Consider the following 18,903-nt stretch of genomic DNA (forward strand, 5'->3'; position numbering starts at 1 on the left):
ATCTCTTCCCTTTTTTAAAAAAATTGTAAGCGGGCTGTGGCTACACTGTACTAACCACTATACAGCTTGAAGCAGCTGAGCAACTGGAAAAAGTGAACACTGTTACACTCCACCCCTGCCCCCGCGGAATTTAAAATAATTTTTTTAGAAGCTGCCAGAGCATCACCTCGAGGAGTTTCCCGGCCAGCACAAGCTCAGCCCGTCCAGCGCTGCCTTCAGCATCCCGAAACCACCGCGGCATCGCTGCAGCCCGCGCCGCCGGGCCAGGAAGCAGAGAGAGAAACGAGCCCCGGGGATTCCATTCAGTAATTGAACTGAAACTGTTTCGATTTATTAATTTTATTCGGCGCCGAGCACCCCCCGCTAGAAACCCCTGACACTCGCAAGGCACGCCGGGATTTGTGGTCCCGGCTGCGGCTCGGGGTCCTGCAGGGTAGGGACGCACTCTCGCCCCCTTGCGCGGTTTGACCCTTCCGCCGCCCCGTCCTCCCTCCCTCCTCACCCCGTTGCCGCGATGCCGCTCACCGCAGCACATTCCTGCGCGGGCTGCGCGGCGAAGAGGGCGGAGTCCTTCTTCCGGGTCTGCCCTTGTTGGCGCCTGAACACAAAACTGAGATCCTTGGCTCGTCCCGGGCTCCTCTCCCACAAAAACGGCCCGTTGTCCGGCGTCACACCCGTGTCCCAGTTTAGCAATGGTGCTCCGCTCGGCGGATAGGCGGAGACCGCCGCGGACGGAGGCGGCGCCCGTCAGGCACCGGGATGGGCGGCCTTAGAGAAGCCGGGTGAAGAGTGAGGCCGGGGGCCTGCGGCACCGCGCTCCCCGCCCTGAGATGCCAACCCGGCAGTCGGCGGCGCAGCTGCGAGAGAGGTGCGTGGGCCCGCGGGGCTCGGGAAGGAGGGCGGGCATGGGCTGCGTGGCGAGAGGGGCTGCGGCGCCGGGGGCTCTCCCTCACCGCAGGGCAGGGGGTGAGCGTTGTGCCTCTCCCACGAGGCCGGGATGGGCTAGAGAAGGGAGGAATGGCGGGCGGTGGGAGTGCGAGTATTGGTGGCGCTGAGTCCCGCTGTCGCGCAGGTCCACCCCTCGTGCCCCGCCGCAGGATGGAGTTCGAGCTCCTGGAGAACGATGTGCTGGAGTCGCTGGAGGACCTGGGGTACGTGTCTGGGGGTGGGGGGGCGGGATACTCCCGGAGTGGGCCGGGAGCAGAGGGCGGCCCCGGCATGGGACACAGCGCCTCGGGGCGGGGCCGCTGTCGCTCCTGGGGGCCGCGGCTCGGGGCAGCGCCTGGAGCGGTCCCTTTTCGTCAGAGTCGCCCCCAGAGCGGGGTTGCTGCTGATGCCTCAGGCCAGACGGGGCAGCTTTTCAGGTGCACGGCCTTGGCGAGCATGTCACTCCTCCCTGCGAGCTGGTCGCCTTGGTTCTTGAATGCAGCGGCCCTGTCTGAGGGTGGGAGGGGATAAAGAGATATGTCAGACAAGAAGAAAACTTTCAGACTTCGTATTTATTGCGGGGGGGGAACGAAGTAAAAAGAATTGCAAATGAGCAAGTGCTTTTCCTCCTTACATTTTTAAAATGTAATAGCGTAATATAGCATAGTGAGTTTTTGCTGTGTAAACCTGTTAGCTTGTCAGAGTTGGTAAAGGTTGCCTAAGTATGAAAGGGAGAGCATGGAGTGCGCATCCTGCTGTAAGCTTTTATGTCTGTAAACTGTTGAGAGTTCAGAGGACAGGCAGCTACAATTTCACTTCTGCTGCTGGTTCTATGCAAACAGCTGTATTTAATCACATTGGCCCCATTCCCATAAGTCACTTTGTGGCTAGAGTCACTATGCTCCAACAAAGATTGTATTTCCAGGCTAAGTTAGTGATGATAGTTGCAAAGCTTGACAAATAGGCTTCTGTTTTGGCATGTATTTCTCTGACTGAAATGTGAAGAGGCAACTCTGCTGCAGTGAAAATACTGTGATTGGTTTCTTTTTTCTGTCATGTTTAAAATGATACTTGTTGCTTGAAGGAGCTGTGACTTGTGCAGTTATAGACAGAAAGTGTTGTTTATTTTTGACATGATTAAGTAAAGCAAATAGTGAAAGTAGATTTACAAGTAAGTTATGTGAAGCAAAATTGACAACAGTGAAAAAAAGAGAATTTGGAGGATGAAAGACATATGATTGCAGCAATATTGGTAACAACTGGGAAAACTACTGCATGTGCCCAAAGGACTTCTGATTCTTGGTGTCTGGAAAGACTGGGGTGTTTGAAGATTTATGCTTTGGCAGTAGCTCCATGGTCTTCATGGTTCAGCTTAATTTTTCTCATCAGATACTGAAGATAATTGTAATATATCACTTGATTTTTTTCTTATAGCATTGCATGTTAGAGAACTGTTTCTTTTTGTAATTATGCTCAAGGTGTTCAGATGGTGGCCTCTTGTAAATCAGTTTGTTGAACTGTTGAAAACGCAAACAGATGGGATAGCACGATGTTACCAAAAGAGAGCATAACTCTGGAACATGTGCCATTGGCAGAAACAGAAGGAAAAAGCTTGTTGCAGTTGGGAATCTGCAAGTTGGATTATTGGCCGGATTGATGTGTAGCTGAAGTCATAATTACGAGAAATAACACTCAAGATGTTATCTCTGTTAAAGAAAAAGTCTAGAAAAGGTTCCTCTAGAAGATCTGAGCAGAGACTTAAATCCCAATCCTGCCCAAGCAAAAGGATTGCAGTTGCTTCCTTTCTGCTTTGATCTGTAACTTGATGTTTATGTTCTGAGTCCCAGATGTTTCCAGACCTACACATGTAGGTCTGAAATGTCTGTGGGATGGGACTGAAACTGGCTCTAATTAGCCTCTTGAAGTGTCCATCTTACTGTGGTCATGCAGTAGGGTTGTAATACATGAGATTAGAGCTTTCCACCAGCTGCCAGTAGATTAACTGTGTCTCAAGTCAAGGTGCTCTGTGAGGTAGAAGTTATTTTTGAGTGTGGCTTTTTCATTTTACTTGGCTGAAGTAACAATCCACTACAGTGAAGGCCAAATCCTTTGTATGGGGTATTAAGCACAGGAGCAGAGTGAGGAGAATTATATTTCAATTTGAGATTTTTTTTTTTTTTTAATTCCTGAGGTTGGCCAAGACTTGCCTGGACTCACTGGATTGTTGTGATGTAGTGGGTGACTTTGTCCAGAGGTGCCCAAGAGAGGTTTCGGTTGGTTGTGGGCACTCTTGGATGTCTTTCTCTTTTGGGGGCAGTGTATCAAAATAATATTGTACATTTTTTTTTTCTAAAATACTCAGGTAAACTCTGACTTGTGCTTCTATCTGGTTAATAAGGCAGCCTTCTCCCTACTCTTCATTCTCCCCCGAAGAGATTATCAGTACACAGATGTCCTGAAAGCTATGTTTTGTGAGATCTAATCTATAAACTCATGCTTTCTTACACTAGCTGTGATATTTTTGGCTTATTTTGCTTATGCAAAGAACCAATTCCATTAATTTTTCTTGTATATATTTCGGGAGGTTGGTTTTTTAAGAGAGGATATCGTCATGCAGATCACTTTAGTATTTCTATCAAAGGCTTTGTTTTGTAGGGCAACCCTTTCATATGTGATAGGAAATGGCAAAAAAAGATGCACTTGTTCAGCAGTAATTATCCAGCATACTGCAAAGCAGTATGTAGAGCTCAGGAAGGATTCTTTGAGACTGCAGTTGCCCTGGATGTGTCTTTTGTCAGTAACATCTTCAGGAGATGGAGGCAGAGAAGTTGCCACAGTACACAGTAACATTCTTGAGGAGGAAATGTTTGATGATATTTGATGGTAAGTTAACGTGCACACAAATTCTGACTTTACTGTGATGTTTTCAGTGTGGTTTTTGCTATAGTTCAGTCCAGGAATCACTCCAGGAGATCAGCACTGGTTGTGGCTCTCAGTATGTATACAGCATAAAACAAATCTATCGAAGGACATTGTTCACAAGAAACATTAATAAACTGCACTTTTGTTTTACTTCTCAGTTACAAAGGTCCGTTGTTAGACGACGGAGCGCTGGCTCAGGCTGTCTCTCATGGAGCCAGCTCCCCTGAATTCACCAAACTCTGTGCTTGGTTGGTATCTGAGTTACGGCTGTTCTGTAAACTAGAGGAAAACGTGCAGGCAACCAACAGTAAGTAGTCATAACTCCAGCACAAACACACACTTAATGTGTGTTCTTGCATGCCACAGAGATTAGGGCTGGCAATATCTGTTGTACCAGGGAGTGTTGTCTGCACACTGCTGGATTTTGGATATTTTCCACCTCAAATCTGCCTAATGAACAGTCAGTAGAGGTAGTAATAATAGTGATCAAACAGTCTTTCCTCTGAAAACAGCTTTTGCTTTTAATTGTTCAAACATATTGTGTTTTAAAGTTCCTAGATTTATGGAAACATTAATGCTAGTGGGGTTTTTATTAGATTGTGAGAATACTTTTATTTCCATGCTTCTGTTTGTAGTTTTGATGTTAGTAGTGCTGCTGTTCAAGGTAACTTTCTCATGACTACATTAGCTGTATTTTCTTCGGCTGTTGATTCCCTTAACTCTGTGCTTGCTGTGAATTTTTCAGTCTTCGTAAAGCACTCTGAGAAGGAGCCTGAAAAAGATGGTTTTTCATTTTGGTGAAGGAAGGAAACCTTAGCTTTCAAAGAAAAAATTATTTTCTTGTCATGACATTCTACAGATTCAATTGATATGATAACCTATTAAATTAATATGATAACCCATATTCCTAAATATCTAATATATTAACTCATAATGCCTTTATGAGCTTGGCTTTGTGTTTACACAGTGGCCAAAGGTTTCTGCCTTTTACCTCAGCATCTGTTACTTTCCTTTCTCTTTTTCTGACATGTTCATTCTTTCTTCTTTGAGTGTATTTCACATTCTTTCTGTGTAATAATACAATATCTCACCCCTTCTAGTAGTATAAAGTTCCTATTCTATGTCTTGTGTAAAAATAAAATCCAGAAGTCTTCCAACACCTATTTCAAATTCTTGAAACACAGGAGTAGAAACTGACGGGGTACCTGATACCTGATGGGGTACCATCAGGTCCTACCTTCAGTTTGTATGTCTTGAGTTTGGGAATAGCAAGACATTTAGGGTTGAAGTCTCTTTCCAAAAGATAAAAAAAATGTTACTTCTCATCACTTTTTTTTTTTTTTTTTTAGCCCAACAAATTCTGATTAGTTTCAGTAGTTTTTTGACAGAAATATCAGTCAAATGTTTGGTTTACATGACTTAATTATTTTTAAAGGATATTGATATGAAATAAAATCATTTGACAAATGTGAGCTTACAGTAATAAGGATAACTCATAAGCCATATTAATTATTCGTGACTTTGTCATAACCATCTGACCCATTTGTAATGGGAAGAGATGATTGTTATTTAAAATAGGGCCTGTAAAATGTATGATGTTTTTGATTGTAGAAGTTGCCAGTACCTGTCTGTATTAGCTTGGAAAAGCTGTCAGTGAAACATAATTTTATATTAATGAAGCATGTCATGGTTCCAAATAGGTTGTGCTGTGTCTTGGAGGAACCCAAAAAATGCACTTAACCTCCATTAAAAACAGGTCTTAATATTAAATAGCAATTCCAGCAAAAGATTTACTTTTAAAAATAGCTAATTCATTCTAATAATAGCCCCATATATATATACTAGCAGTGAATGAATGATTTTTCTTTTCTTTCTAAGGTCCAAATGAAGCAGAAGAATTTCAGCTTGAAATGAGTGGGTTGCTGTCTGAAATGAACTGTCCATATGCATCATTAACGTCAGGAGATGTGACAAAACGCCTTCATAATCAAAAGAACTGTCTCTTGCTGCTTAGTAAGTTAAAAGGGTGCTTGCAAGCAAATCTGGTTTTCTGCAAGATTCATAGTACTGTTTCTTAACTTAATGAGATACTGCTTTCTTTACCACAACGTACTGCACTATAGTTACCTAAAAGTATGTATTATTTTTACTGTCATTTACAGCATCAGAATATTGTACTTCTGGGTTTACCAGTCAATATGTGCCTGGTATATGATGGAAAATATTCTTGAGTGTTAACCTTTTTCACATTGATGAGCAAAAAGCCCCGTCCTCTTAATTCTCAAAAGGCACAGCAAAGAGGGAATTATTTGAAGACTTCTGCTAGAATTTAGCCACTGAACTCTACTTAGCATGGTTGTAAAAATGACCAGTAACATCAGACTCATCATAATTTTAGAGGCTCCCAGTGTGACTACTTGCAAGGTGCAACAAAACTTGAATTTTCCTACACTGACAGCAGTTGGAATTGTTATGAAAGAGAGAATGTTTTATCCCAACTCCCAGTTCTTTTGATCTTCGTCCTTAGTAAATAGCTTCACTGTTGCTTTCTGCTGATTGAAAGGAAATTACCATTAGCAGTGGTGGTGTCTTCCCTTTTCCACCCATCAGATCACAATAGCTAAATTGTTTTCTTTTTTCTGCTTATGAAATGTTAGAGGAGAAGAAAGAGTACTTGAATTTTTTAAAGGTGTGTGATATTAATTCATATTAAAAAACCCACAAGCCTCAGAGTTAGAAACTGTAGTGCTAATTTTAATCTAATTATAATTTCAAGATGACTTAATGTTTTATTTGCTTCCTCAGTTGCTGCTGATTCTTTAACTTTTCAAACCAGAAATTTAGTGCTGCCTTCATGTGAGATACAAGAAATTATTAACAGAGTAGGTTCCTGTATTTCAACAGTAGGAGAAAGATGATTAGACTTAATCTGAATATTTTTTTTTATAGTATGTTAAAAAATGTCAAATGAAGTGAGGTAGTTTTTGCACTTAAAATAGTTTGTAACTCTAACAATCTCCCCTTCAGCTCGTTTTCTGTAAGCCATGCCATTTAATAAATTTGGCTTGTCTGTGACACAGAGTTTATCCCAGAGGTCCTTTGGGGTGTACGTTTTGGTAATATAAGGCCATGTTCAGGAGCTGAACTGTGGTATCCCATCTGGCAGGAATACTGTGTTTACTGTCAAATGTGAAGTTGCAGTAGTGCCAGCTTCTCTTTTTTTTTGTGTGCTGCCATAGTTGCATAGCTTTCTTTAGCTGCGTTAAGTGAACTGATTAGGTATCCTGTTGTACGTGAGCTATAAAACTAGGGTTTTTTTTGGGAGAAACAGGATAACCCTCTGTAATGACATGGCAGGGTATTTTGCATTTTAATGAAATGCAGCACGGTTTGCCACTTGGAAGATGTAGCGGTATTGCTGGGAGAGGAAAGCGCCAAATAAACCCAAGTAGTTAGGATTGGTTGTCTTAAGGTGCAGCATCACTAGAATACAATGTTAGGTACTGGCATCTGCAAAAACAAAAAGTACAAGAGTTTCAGGCTGCTTCAGAAGAGCTGTGTAAAAAAGAATTGCTTTCTAAAGACCATTTGTTTTAGTGATAGACTTAGAAATTTCTGTCATTGTCCGAGGAGGTTGAAGATAGCTTAAATGTGATCTCTAAATCTTTGAAACAAAATTCTCATGCTAGTTTCTTTTTCGCTGGGCCTGAAAAGAGTGTAATTAATTGAAAGCTCAATGTAAGAAAGACCTGTATGAAGTGTTGCTGAAAGAACTTACTAAGGATGCTTCATTGCTTTACGTATTCTAAGATTTTGTTTTATTTATAAGATATTCTGTATCTTTAGCAGAAGACATTCTAGAAGAAATTCTGGAGATCATTAAAATGCTCTGTTCTTTTCTTAATCTTTTTATCTGTCCCAGTTTTATTTATAAGTTTCTTTTGTATAGCCATGGGTTTGCCTCCCTGCTCACAAGTGTGTCTGCAGGATCAGTTTTTCTTATTTTTAAAGCATTTCTGTACATCATTGCTATGGGCCCTCACTATGATTAAGGAGAGAAGTGCTGTTAAACCTGTGCATTTAAAGAAAATTCAAACTTTAAAGTTGTGACACCTGCAAACAAAGGTGTTTTATATCACTGTAAATGATACCTGATGCTGAAATTCTGGGCATATACCGAAATTGTGATTTTGATTTTTCTCTTTTTGTTTGATAAAGGAGCTACAGTGTAATGGTAGGCTCCTACAGTTCTGGTCTTGAAGAAAACTTCAGCCTTTCTATCTTCTATTTCATCAGTTACAGCCTTCCTTTCTGAAGTTATTGTAAACATGAATTCTCAATAGTACTTCTCAGTGGAATTATTCTTCCACTCTACGTTTTGCATGGGGAAGTAGAGGAGGTTGATCCAACATTTCACTTCTCTCTACTAATTTTCTTGCTTGTTTCCTAGAGTCTCAAGAAGTGCTTGCTTGTCTACCCTAAAATACACATCCCAGTCTCTCATCTTGCTTGTTTCCATGTTCCTAGTTTCCTGTCTTTGTTGGGCTAAACCTGAAGGAAAAGAGCTGTGCTCTGTTGAACTCTAGGATTAATACCTGCTGGAATTGTGGGGATTTTTTTCCAGGCTTTAATTGGTTGTACTAAACCTGTCCTCTGTTTGTTGTGTTTCTAGCACTGAGCTCTATAATTGTAAATATGGGTGTTCTGTTGATAGAAAATTTCTATCCCTCACTCTATGTAAAACAGTCCGTTTGCATATTTGTTGGTTGTAAGCACTTGAGATTTCACTGGCTCTAAAATAACTTAACTCTGCTATATCTGATGGTCAAATCTAATTTTTCTTACCCCAGCATACCTCATCTCTGAACTGGAAGCTGCCAGAATGCTGTGTGTGAATGCCCCTCCTAAAAAAGCCCAGGAAGGTGGCAGTGAAGTCTTTCAGGAGCTAAAAGGCATCTGTATTGCTTTAGGCATGTCCAAGCCTCCTGCCAACATAACGATGTTCCAGTTCTTCAGCGGAATTGAAAAAAAAGTAAGATCCAAAGGAAGAGAAACTGGAATTTATGATGTTATTGTTTTGATGGAAAGTAGTTCTGCAATCTGGGCGAGATTTGCCTATTGTGAAACTCCAGTATTTTAATTATTAAGGAGAGTTAATGTTTTACTGCATATACAAAGAGTTGGAATTTTGAAAATTATTTTAAAGGCTTTTTCCATGCCAAGGCCATGAGGTCAGGAACTACTGCTATCATTGCCTTCCAGGGTCACTCAAGGTTTTGATGCCATCGCTTGTTGCAGAAGACATAGTAAAAACTCAGCTTAGGCCTCAGGAAGAATGTTAAAGAGAAATGTTGTTTGAGAAATACACCTAGACAAATTTGTATAGGAACCTAATGTTTTAAAGATGTTTTGGTTAAAAGGTGGTGTAAAAGTAAAACTTAAAACCTTTTCCCCTAAGACTTCATCAATTCTTCTGATTCCATTTATTTTTATTCCTTGCATGTGTGTGTTCTCCAGGCTGTTGTGATTTAAAAAAAAAAAAAATTACTTTTGAGTCACTTTTATAAATCACAAAATTAAATGGAATGGACTATCCAGTGCACAGACCAAGGGTCAGGGACAGAAAGCTTTTAAATTGCATTTAGTGACTTAATTTGTAGGATAGGGGATGAGCAGAAGAGCAGGTAGGAAACGGCAGAAGACAACCCTTAACTTTAAAGAACAGATATGGCTCCCTTCCAATTCTGTGATTGGAAAGCTCCCCAGAACACTTTCAGAGTTTGACAAGACCTTTTAGTTGCATTTTGCTTGAACAAAACCAAGAAGCTGAAGACTGTTTTGCTTCTATGCAAGATATCAGTTTGGTTTGATCTGTTTAAGGAGAGAAGGAGGAGGATGATTTTCCATCAGAAGTCAAGGTGAAGAATGGAAGCAGTTTATTTTCTGTTTTGGAATTATTGTGGGCACTAACAGACACATAAGAAATGCTGTACTTCTCTTTATATAAAAGGTAGAAAATATTCATAATGGTCAATGCTAGGAAGCTTTGCTATTGAAAGAGACTCTCTAAAAATACAGAATATAAAGTAAATTAAAATCCTTTTCATCTGAGAATTCTCTTATGTTTTCCTAACATACTCCTCTTTTACTGTCCTAGTAAGGTTAAATGAATAGTCTCTCAATGACTTAAACCTCCCTCCTCCTTAAGCATCCTTACAGCATAATGAAATACAAGCAGGAATTTCTAACCCACAGTTTTAGCAAAAATTGTATATAACTAATGTTTACAGTCTGAATACTTCAAATGTTAGCAGTATTTGAGAATGAGAAATTAAAGCTAATAACTGAAAAATTTACTTCACTTTGTAAATGAAAATGCATCACAATATTCTTGTTTTTAAAAAGTGAGTCTTAGAATGGCAGTATTCTGATTTAATGTGTGAAAATCAAGCTTTTTCTTCACACATATAATACAGTTTGGAGTAAGATCTTTGTATAGTTGGCTCTTTTAATGATCCACCACATTAAAAAATGAACTGCTGATACCTGAATGAACTGCCTCTGCTATTTGAAAGCACATAGGTTTAAAATCTTAAATAGATTTGGCTCAGTACCATTGGAAAACAAGGTCACTGGATGTGTTAGATCACGTGCTGGAATACACAGGTTGGTGTTTTTTTTTTTCCCCAAACTACTTTGGAAGTTTTTGTCACTGCTACTGCATTTCTTCCCCATTGAAATCCCAAGAAATTTTGAGATGGCGTAGATAATTTAAGTTGTGCCCAGACTCCTAAAATGCATACTAGAATGAAAGCTTCATATTAAAGATTTTTCTCTTTTTGATTGTAAAGAGTTGGCTTCTTTGGGTCATATTATATTTCACATAGTCTTAATGTAAGCGTTTTTATACTAATGTGGGGTTTTTTTCTGGATTAAAGAGAGCATGTGTAGAATAATCCCCTTGGCTTCAAGAGTAGCAGTACCTCATGGTGTCTGTTTTAAATGTAGATCTGTGCTACAGTTCCTTCTCTTAATTTTTAAATAATTATAGCTGAGACTTCCAGAAATCTAAAAGCAGTTGCTTTCCAAAACAAGTGTGCTTGGCTCTCTGTTCTAGAGGAAATAACTTGATATAGGAGGCTGCTCTGTCATTCCTTTCACTTCAACAGTCCTGTCCTTTAATTTGAATATTGAAAAACTAATTTTTTTAGCTGAAGCTTATTTTTTTATGTCTCCTAATAGCTGAAGGAAACTCTAGCAAAGGTTCCACCTAATCATGTTGGAAAACCTTTACTGAAGAAACAACTAGGACCAGCTCACTGGGTGAGTAGTTGCAGATATTAGAGCCCATTGCCCTTTTCAAGTATACCAAGTATTGATCTTGATTCTGTGTGTTGCAAAATGATTTTTCTCTTTCTGAAGACAAGATGATAATTTCTTGCAGTATAATGCATATCTTGGTGCAATAAATGTACAGCAGCTGAGACTCATGAATCTTTAGGTCCAGGTACAGTCTAAACTTTTCCAAAATGAGATACCTACAATGGTGGTGCTGACAAGCATGCTTGTGCAGTAGCTTAAACCTTCCTGTCCTGCCATTTGCCAGCACTGTCTGTGTGACCTAGTCCTGCTGAGATGGTGTTATGCCTGCTTCTGGGGCTTCTTTGTAGCAAAACTGAGTCTGTTCATAATGTCCCATTCTTTTTCTCACTTGGAGTAGTCTGCTTCCTTCCTAGCCTCTCCAAGAGGCAGTGAGTATGCTGGTAGGAGCTGGGAGAGACATTGTACACTCAAGCTGTGGAACCATTATCTTCTCCAGCTGGGATTTGTCACCTGCTGTACTAGGAGCATGGTGTCTGGGTTAATCATTGCTGCTGCACCGAGCTAAAAGCTATGGCTGCTGTTGCAAGACTTCAGGTCTCTCTTGTCTCTCTTGCTTAAAGCTGAAGCAAGCTGCTTCAGTGCTGCTATTGTTGGGACTCAAAGTGGGCCCTGCTGCCCCCCCTCCAGCCAGGCCTCTTTAAATACAAATATTATTTACCTAATGGTGCATATCTCACCTGCTGCTCAAACTAAACCACTGTCTGCTACCAGGTGTTTCTCACTTTTTCCTATAGAGCCCTTTCTTATTATGCCTGTATACAGATTGTACTTTAATCAAGATCCTCTTACAGTACTGTACTTACTTTTAGTCCTTTATCTTTGCTCTATCTTTGTCCTTAAGCTTACTAGTTTTTAAGAAGGCACGTCCTGTTTCTTAGGAGTTACGTATGCCCTTGCTACAGCTTGTTGCCTGTAGTATCTTCTCACCTTTGCTTCTCTGTCCTGGTGGATGTTGAGAAATGCCTCAGTAGTGTGTGCAGTTTTTGTGCTGTTAGAAATGGTAGAAGGCTTAAAATGAACATTGGAAGCTTCAGGAAAATAACATCAGCAGGCATAGCTTGGCTGTTGGGTCTTCATTTGACAAGGTAGATAATTGCAGTCCTAAGCCCTGCATTGTATCTCCGTGTCATGCTGTATTTCATCCACATAGTTTATTAAGTAGAAACACTTTAATCTATAGATTATGTTTTCACTTTTTTGTTTCAGGAAAAAATTGAAGCAATTAATCAAGCCATAGTCAACGAATATGAAGTCCGAAGAAAACTGTTAGTCAAACGTTTGGATGTTACTGTGCAATCCTTTGGCTGGTCAGATAGAGCTAAGGTACAGACACCTTGCTGTGAAGTCCTGGTTGATGTTAGCCTTTTATGATAAGTATCTCTGGAAAACTGCATCGTTGTTTTGATCTTCATGAGTCAAAAATAATCACAGGAATTGTCTGCTTTTGTTTTGAGTTTCTAAAGGAGTTTATGACAATGGAAGATGACTAAAAATATTTTACTTAAAACTGATTTGTTGGGTTTTAAATCAGTATGTAAAATGAGAAGTCGGACTGTGTAACTACACACCAAAGCCACTGGAAAAGTAGAGATTACTGATCCAATCATGTTCAGAGGATCATAATGTGAACTATTAAATGCTGTGTCTTGTGTGATGATAGAAAAGCATCTTCCTGTTGATCATCCCTTATCTTACTTTGTGCTGTCCACAGCAATAATATTTCCTTAACTCAAAGTGTGTCTGCAGTCACAGCTCCACAGATGCATGTGAGAAAAGCAGCTAAGGCACTGCTTGTTCTTACCTCATAGGGTAATGCTTTATGTGCTTCTTTTGTCTTTGAGCCATGCAAGTGGCTGTGACGTGACATCTCTTTTCCCTTGAGTACATGATACATATTCTGCTTTTAGAAATAGGTGCATGGTTTCCCTATTTTCTGTCTCAGAAATTACAGGATTTTTAAAAAACAGTACATATAATTTATTTTCCAGGACTAAGCCAGATCTGCTAGCATGGTGTTAAGTATGCTGCTGACAGTGTTTGAGACTGAGTTACTAGTGCTAAACCGTGACACATAGAATGTTGAGAACATTGAGTGGTTTTTCTTCATAAGTGTTTTTTCAAAAAGCAACTATCCTTTAATAATAAGCTGTGACCCGTCCCATTTTCTTTCATCATCTCAGTAGGATTTCTGCTGGTGCACTCTCTATTACACTTTGTATTCTTCAGGCTTTTTTTAGTAGATAACTGAAGAACTAGCTGACTGTTTAAATATTTTCATAGTGAATAAAAATTAGCAAAATTGTGAATTATTATGTGATTTCTAACTGTGTTACAGCTTTGGCACCTTTATTCATGTGGTTTTGGTTTTTTCCTAGGAATTCTTACATGTTTTTGAACTTGACAAGCTACACAAAATATTTTCTCAAAACCCACAAATTGTGTATATGCATTTATATCTATTAAAATGCAAATTTTTTTTAGAAGTATAACAACACAGATTTGTAGAATTGTTGCTGTAGTATTCCAGACATGCAATACAGTTTAACAGTAACTTTTAGCAAGATGATAATTCCTTTTTTTTTTTTTTTTTTTTTTTTTTTTTTTTTTTTTCTTTTTTTTTTTTGGAAAGCATCAGAATGCAACAGTATGACTAACTAGAAATTTCTCCAGGTAGAGGAAACACCGGAGGAAAAACCCCTTGCAGTCTGTTATTAGGGATTTTTTAAAGATAAAATTTCAAGTTTCATCTAAGATAGTATCACAGGACTGAAATACTGTGCTCAGAGCTCAGTCAGACTTACCAGGGAAAAACACACCAGTACTCTGGTGAATACTTTTGGTTCTCCTACCTTTCACCAGTGTCATATTCCAGTTTTCTGCCTTTGGGTGGAAAATAAGATTTTAGGATCTTAAAATGTGTTCCTAAGTTTTTGCACTGTTAAGATAGGTTGGAAACCCAGGTTTGCCTATCCCCACTGCCATCATCTGTATTCAGATTGCAGTTTGGTTTATCCTAACTGCTTCACACATTATACTCTCTTGATAACTGAAGAGAGAGGTAACTTGTGTAGTAACTCTGTGTCTCAGCTGGTAAACTTTTGAGGTGTTCAAAAAAGCCAGAATGGTTAACGCTGAAAGGCAGTAGAGGAAGAGACTTTGCATGCAAGGCGAAGTTGAGTGTAGGATCTAATTTCTAGCTCTGCCAGTCCCTCTTGGTGCCTTGTCTTTGTGAAGAAGCTGACTGTAATGAAGAGTGAAAAGAGTTAACAGGACATTTTTCTGCTGATAAATGTTGGAGATGGGGTGATGCTGGCCCAACTGGAATGGGTGCAGGTCAGGGTTGAAGGCACAGGAGGTCTGGAAGCTAAACACAAATGTGTTTCCCTTTCAGTATCTTCTGGATTCTAGCAGTAATTCATTTAACTATGTGGCACACTTCTATTCTGTGTTTGATTGCCTGGAAGTAATGCATGTATATATTGTGAAAATTGTCAGCTCATTGATGTCTTGGCATTTCAGTCAGAACTGTGTTTCCTATTTACTTAAGAAATTAATGTGACAAATGCTACTTTTATTGAAGTAATCCTCAATTATAAAGTGATTATCACTGATTTTATGTTAAGTTTTTGTTCTGTTTGTAGTAGTGGCTTATTATTCAGTGCTGATTTGATTCTTTTGATGAGATGTCCCATTGCTTTAACTGACTGGGTTTTGTTTTTCTTTGCTCTGACAGAGTCAAACAGAAAAACTGGCTAAAGTCTACCAGCCAAAACGTGCCCTCTTATCTACTAAGTGCACTATATCAGTTGCAAATCTTTTGGCAGCTCGGCAAGATCTGTCAAAGATTATGAGAACGAGCAGCGGGTCCATCCGAGAGAAGACTGCATGTGCCATTAATAAGGTACCTTTGGTACCTTTAAGGTACCTTAAATATTTTAGGAACATTTAAGTAACTAATGTAGTAATAAATCATATTTTTTTCAGGATTGTAAGTGGAATTTGGAAATAAAGGATAAGAAACTTGGTGTTTGTATATTCCAGATAATGCATCAATGGATTATGGCTAGTGCCATTTCAGCTGTTGAGGTTCACAGTGTTTTTTCTTTGGGGCAGTAAAAATTGCTGAAATACGTTGGATACTTTCGGTGGGAGTAGGCCTGCTGTGTCTTACCAGAATTACTGAAGCCATTACCCTACTGCTACCTGATTCTGTCACCATGTCTAAAATAACACCTACATACATAGCAACTGTGTTTCTGGTCCGTGTACATAGAATGTACTAAGATCACAAGGCAAGATCCCACAAGTTACATTGGCCTGGGTACACAAATAGATTACACTCAATTGTATAGTTCTAATAATGACATAGTAGAAACATGAATTAGACTAAACAATTGCCTTGTACCAAAAATTAGGATTTTACAAGAGTAACAGACTCACAAAAGTATATGTACTGAACTTGCAGCTCAGTTGCTATGTACAGCAGCATACTTGGTGCTTTAAAATTGTGGGGATAGGTGCATGCTCTTCTACCTTTTGAATACCAGCTGTACCTCAGGTAAAGCTCTAATTTAGGAGAGGACAGCTGTTTTGTCCACAGCCCATCTAACCCAAATAATTTCTGCACCTTTTTAGTGTTGTTGGTGTGTAAGAAATTAAGTGGTAAGACAGATTGACTCTATCATCAGATTGTATGTATGTTTTAGTAGGAATGCAGTACTGCACTGCTGCTGATGCATTATCTGTTAGCTTACCTCCATTATCAATATTAAATGTTTTCCAAGACAGTAGCATGAAATAGCAAAGTAGCCTACTTCCATGAAGTTCCTTTGTTATATAGTTTTAAAACTTCAAGCAGTAAAAATGTCCTATCCCATTTTGCCTTGCTAAATTTTTAAGGTCACACCATCCTTAGCTAAAGACCTCTAGAGTCTTGTTCCACTCTGATCAGTGCATCTCATACCTGTCTGTTAAGTTTCTGTATATCCTCACTGAAAAATAAATTTTCTTCCCTTTACCAAGTCAATGGCTTCTACAGCAACTCGGAGCACTAGTTAGGAGAGACTGTATTGCATTATACTTGTGCTTATTTGAGTTCAGCATTCTACACTAATAGTTAAAGACTGTTGGTACTGCCTATGATGGATGGTGTGCCTGCCATTTGAACACAAAGCGCAGGTCTCCTGACTTGTTTTGCTAGCAGTGCTTCAAGTACTAGATAATTCCATGTTTAAGTTTTGTTAACTGGAGACAGAGGTCTCATATTCAAACACACAAAATTTGCCTCTGGATGTAAAAATCTTTGAGTGGGTTCTGTCTGTTGTGTGTCTCAGTAAATGTGACTCTAGTGTGAGGTGTCACAACTCCTATGGCAATGCTCCCTTTCCCTTTGCAGGTGCTAATGGGCAGAGTGCCCGACAGAGGAGGAAGGCCCAATGAAATTGAACCTCCACCTCCTGAGATGCCACCGTGGCAGAAAAGACCAGAGGGTGGCTCGCAGCAAGGTGGTGGCAGAGGAGGAAGAGGTGGCTACGACTCTTCCTATGGAGGGCGGGGAGGTTATGACCATGGGGGTCACGACCGAGGAGGAAGAGGAGGCTATGACTCATATGGAGGGCGAGGAGGTCATGAACAAGGAAGCCATGATCGAGGGGGACGAGGAGGACGTGGTGGTTATGATCATGGTGGCAGAGGAGGAGGAAGAGGAAACAAACTTCAAGGAGGCTGGACAGATGGTGGAAGTGGTGGCTACCAGGATGGCAGCTACAGGGAGAGCAGCTACAGAGATGCAGGTTTTCAAACAGGTGGCTACCATGGTGGTGGTGGTGGCTACCAAGGAGGAGGCTATGGTGGCTACCAGTCATCTTCTTATTCTGGAAGTGGCTACCAAGGGGGTGGTGGCGGTGGCTACCAGCAAGACAACAGATACCAAGATGGTGGGTCCCACAGTGACCGAGGGGGTGGGCGTGGAGGAGGGAGGGGTGGCCGTGGTGGCCGCGGTGGCCGAGGAGGTCAAGGAGGTGGCTGGGGGGGCAGAGGGGGACAGAACTTTAATCAAGGAGGGCAGTTTGAGCAGCACTTCCAGCATGGAGGTTATCAATATAATCAATCTGGCTTTGGGCAAGGAAGACACTTCACCAGCTGAGGCTGCTCAAAATTTACACTTCAGCAGAGCTCACATAATAGAAACCTGGTTTCAGAGGCCTGACTTAATGCTGCTTGAATTAGTACAGGTTTGTACACAGCAGGTAGAATATCTTCGGGTGGGATGTTTTGCATAGAGCAAAGCACAACTTTGCGTAGACCTCTCCCCACCCACCTCTACCTGTTTGAATGAAAGACATTGTCACTACCCCCTGCATCAACTAATAGCCATGCTTTCTGAATGTTGGACTGGTTCCCTCTGCTCAAAACACTTTTGTTCTAAATGTGCCTGCTGTGTTCGCCTTCTCTTTTGATTTGGAGGAGTACCAAATACTGTCAAATTTGTCTATTACAGTACACAGTAGAACTTCTGCATTTTTCCCTTCAAATCATTGTTGAGATTCACGTTCTAAACCAGTCTGGAGTGTTCTTTACGGCTTGCTGACCTCTTGTTTCAGTCATGATGACATTCTAGCGCATGTGTGTGCGCACAGGGAACTCCTCTAATGAACGGGGTTTTGTGTTATCTGAGCTCTACTGTGGATGCCATGTTCAGTAGCCTTATCTCCTGCTAAACAACGTTTTCCTACCCGCTCAACTCTGAAGACTGACCGCCGCCAAAATCTGCAAAGATCATTTCAAACTAAGCTAAATTGTGAACCGATAGTGTGTGTAGGCCTCTAGTTAGGTGTAGCAATTCAAACTGACCTGCATCCATCCAAAACAAGTTGCTCCTCCTCCAAACCTAATTTTTACTTGAAATCAGCTGGAAGAAATGACAAACTGAAGTTTATTTTATTTGCAAGTTAATACCACTGGCTCAGCAAATCTAGGGCAGTTTGTTTTGGGGGTTGTCTTTTTAAAGAAATGCACTACGGCCTGGGAAGATTAGTTCCTGCCTGGAGGAAGCCCTTTTATTATTGCTGCAGAAAAACGAAACCTGGCTGAGTTTGGTGTTCTAATGTTTGGGTTTTTTTCTTTACTGAAAGCCACATAATGCTTCTTGCTGGGTTTTTTGTGTACATAAACATTGTCAAAAAGCTGTGAAAGAAAATGGCTGAAGGTGTGCTGTTGTATAAAAGGTGAGCAATAAAAGTATCTGTATGTTCTGTTTGGTTTAGTTTCTTTTCCTTGACAGTAAAAAGCAGTTGCTACAGTAGCTGGAAATCCATGGGGATTTCTGTCTCAATTTCTTTTTTTTAATTTCAATCTATTTTATATTTTGTAGTTGCCCCAGCTGTAACAAGCATTCTGCCCTTTGAGGAGCTGTCAGAACAGGAGCCAGGTGGGAGGAACTCGCCTTCAGTTGCTGTGACTTACGTTCTGTTCTGTTTTGTCTCTGACCTGGTGTAGCAGTTCGTAATACTCTTGCTGTGTAAAGTTATTCTTAGGCTGTGTGAGCACATGTCTCCCACGTTATGCTCCTGCATGCCATGTGAACTTGGTATGCTGCTTCTGGGAACTTCCTGATGCTTTCCAGCCTTGTGGAAATGTAGGTTCTTGCTGCTGTGCTCAGATCACTGTAGC

The 18,903-nt window shown here is 40.5% G+C and overlaps 1 protein-coding gene across 1 annotated transcript; it reads left to right on the top strand.

Annotated features, from left to right (window-relative positions):
• Nucleotides 1-844: 844 nt before the first annotated feature.
• FAM98A (family with sequence similarity 98 member A) lies at nt 845-18,485 on the top strand. Its single transcript, XM_062490244.1, has 9 exons — nt 845-868; nt 1,073-1,151; nt 4,008-4,156; nt 5,728-5,862; nt 8,700-8,881; nt 11,092-11,172; nt 12,439-12,555; nt 14,966-15,133; nt 16,628-18,485. Exons 2-9 carry the CDS (start codon nt 1,099-1,101, stop codon nt 17,375-17,377), a joined length of 1,635 nt encoding a protein of 544 aa, XP_062346228.1. The 5' UTR covers nt 845-868; nt 1,073-1,098; the 3' UTR covers nt 17,378-18,485.
• Nucleotides 18,486-18,903: the final 418 nt, after the last annotated feature.

The sequence above is a fragment of the Cinclus cinclus genome, chromosome 3 (assembly GCF_963662255.1).
Source record: "Cinclus cinclus chromosome 3, bCinCin1.1, whole genome shotgun sequence".
NCBI classification, from domain to species: domain Eukaryota; kingdom Metazoa; phylum Chordata; class Aves; order Passeriformes; family Cinclidae; genus Cinclus; species Cinclus cinclus.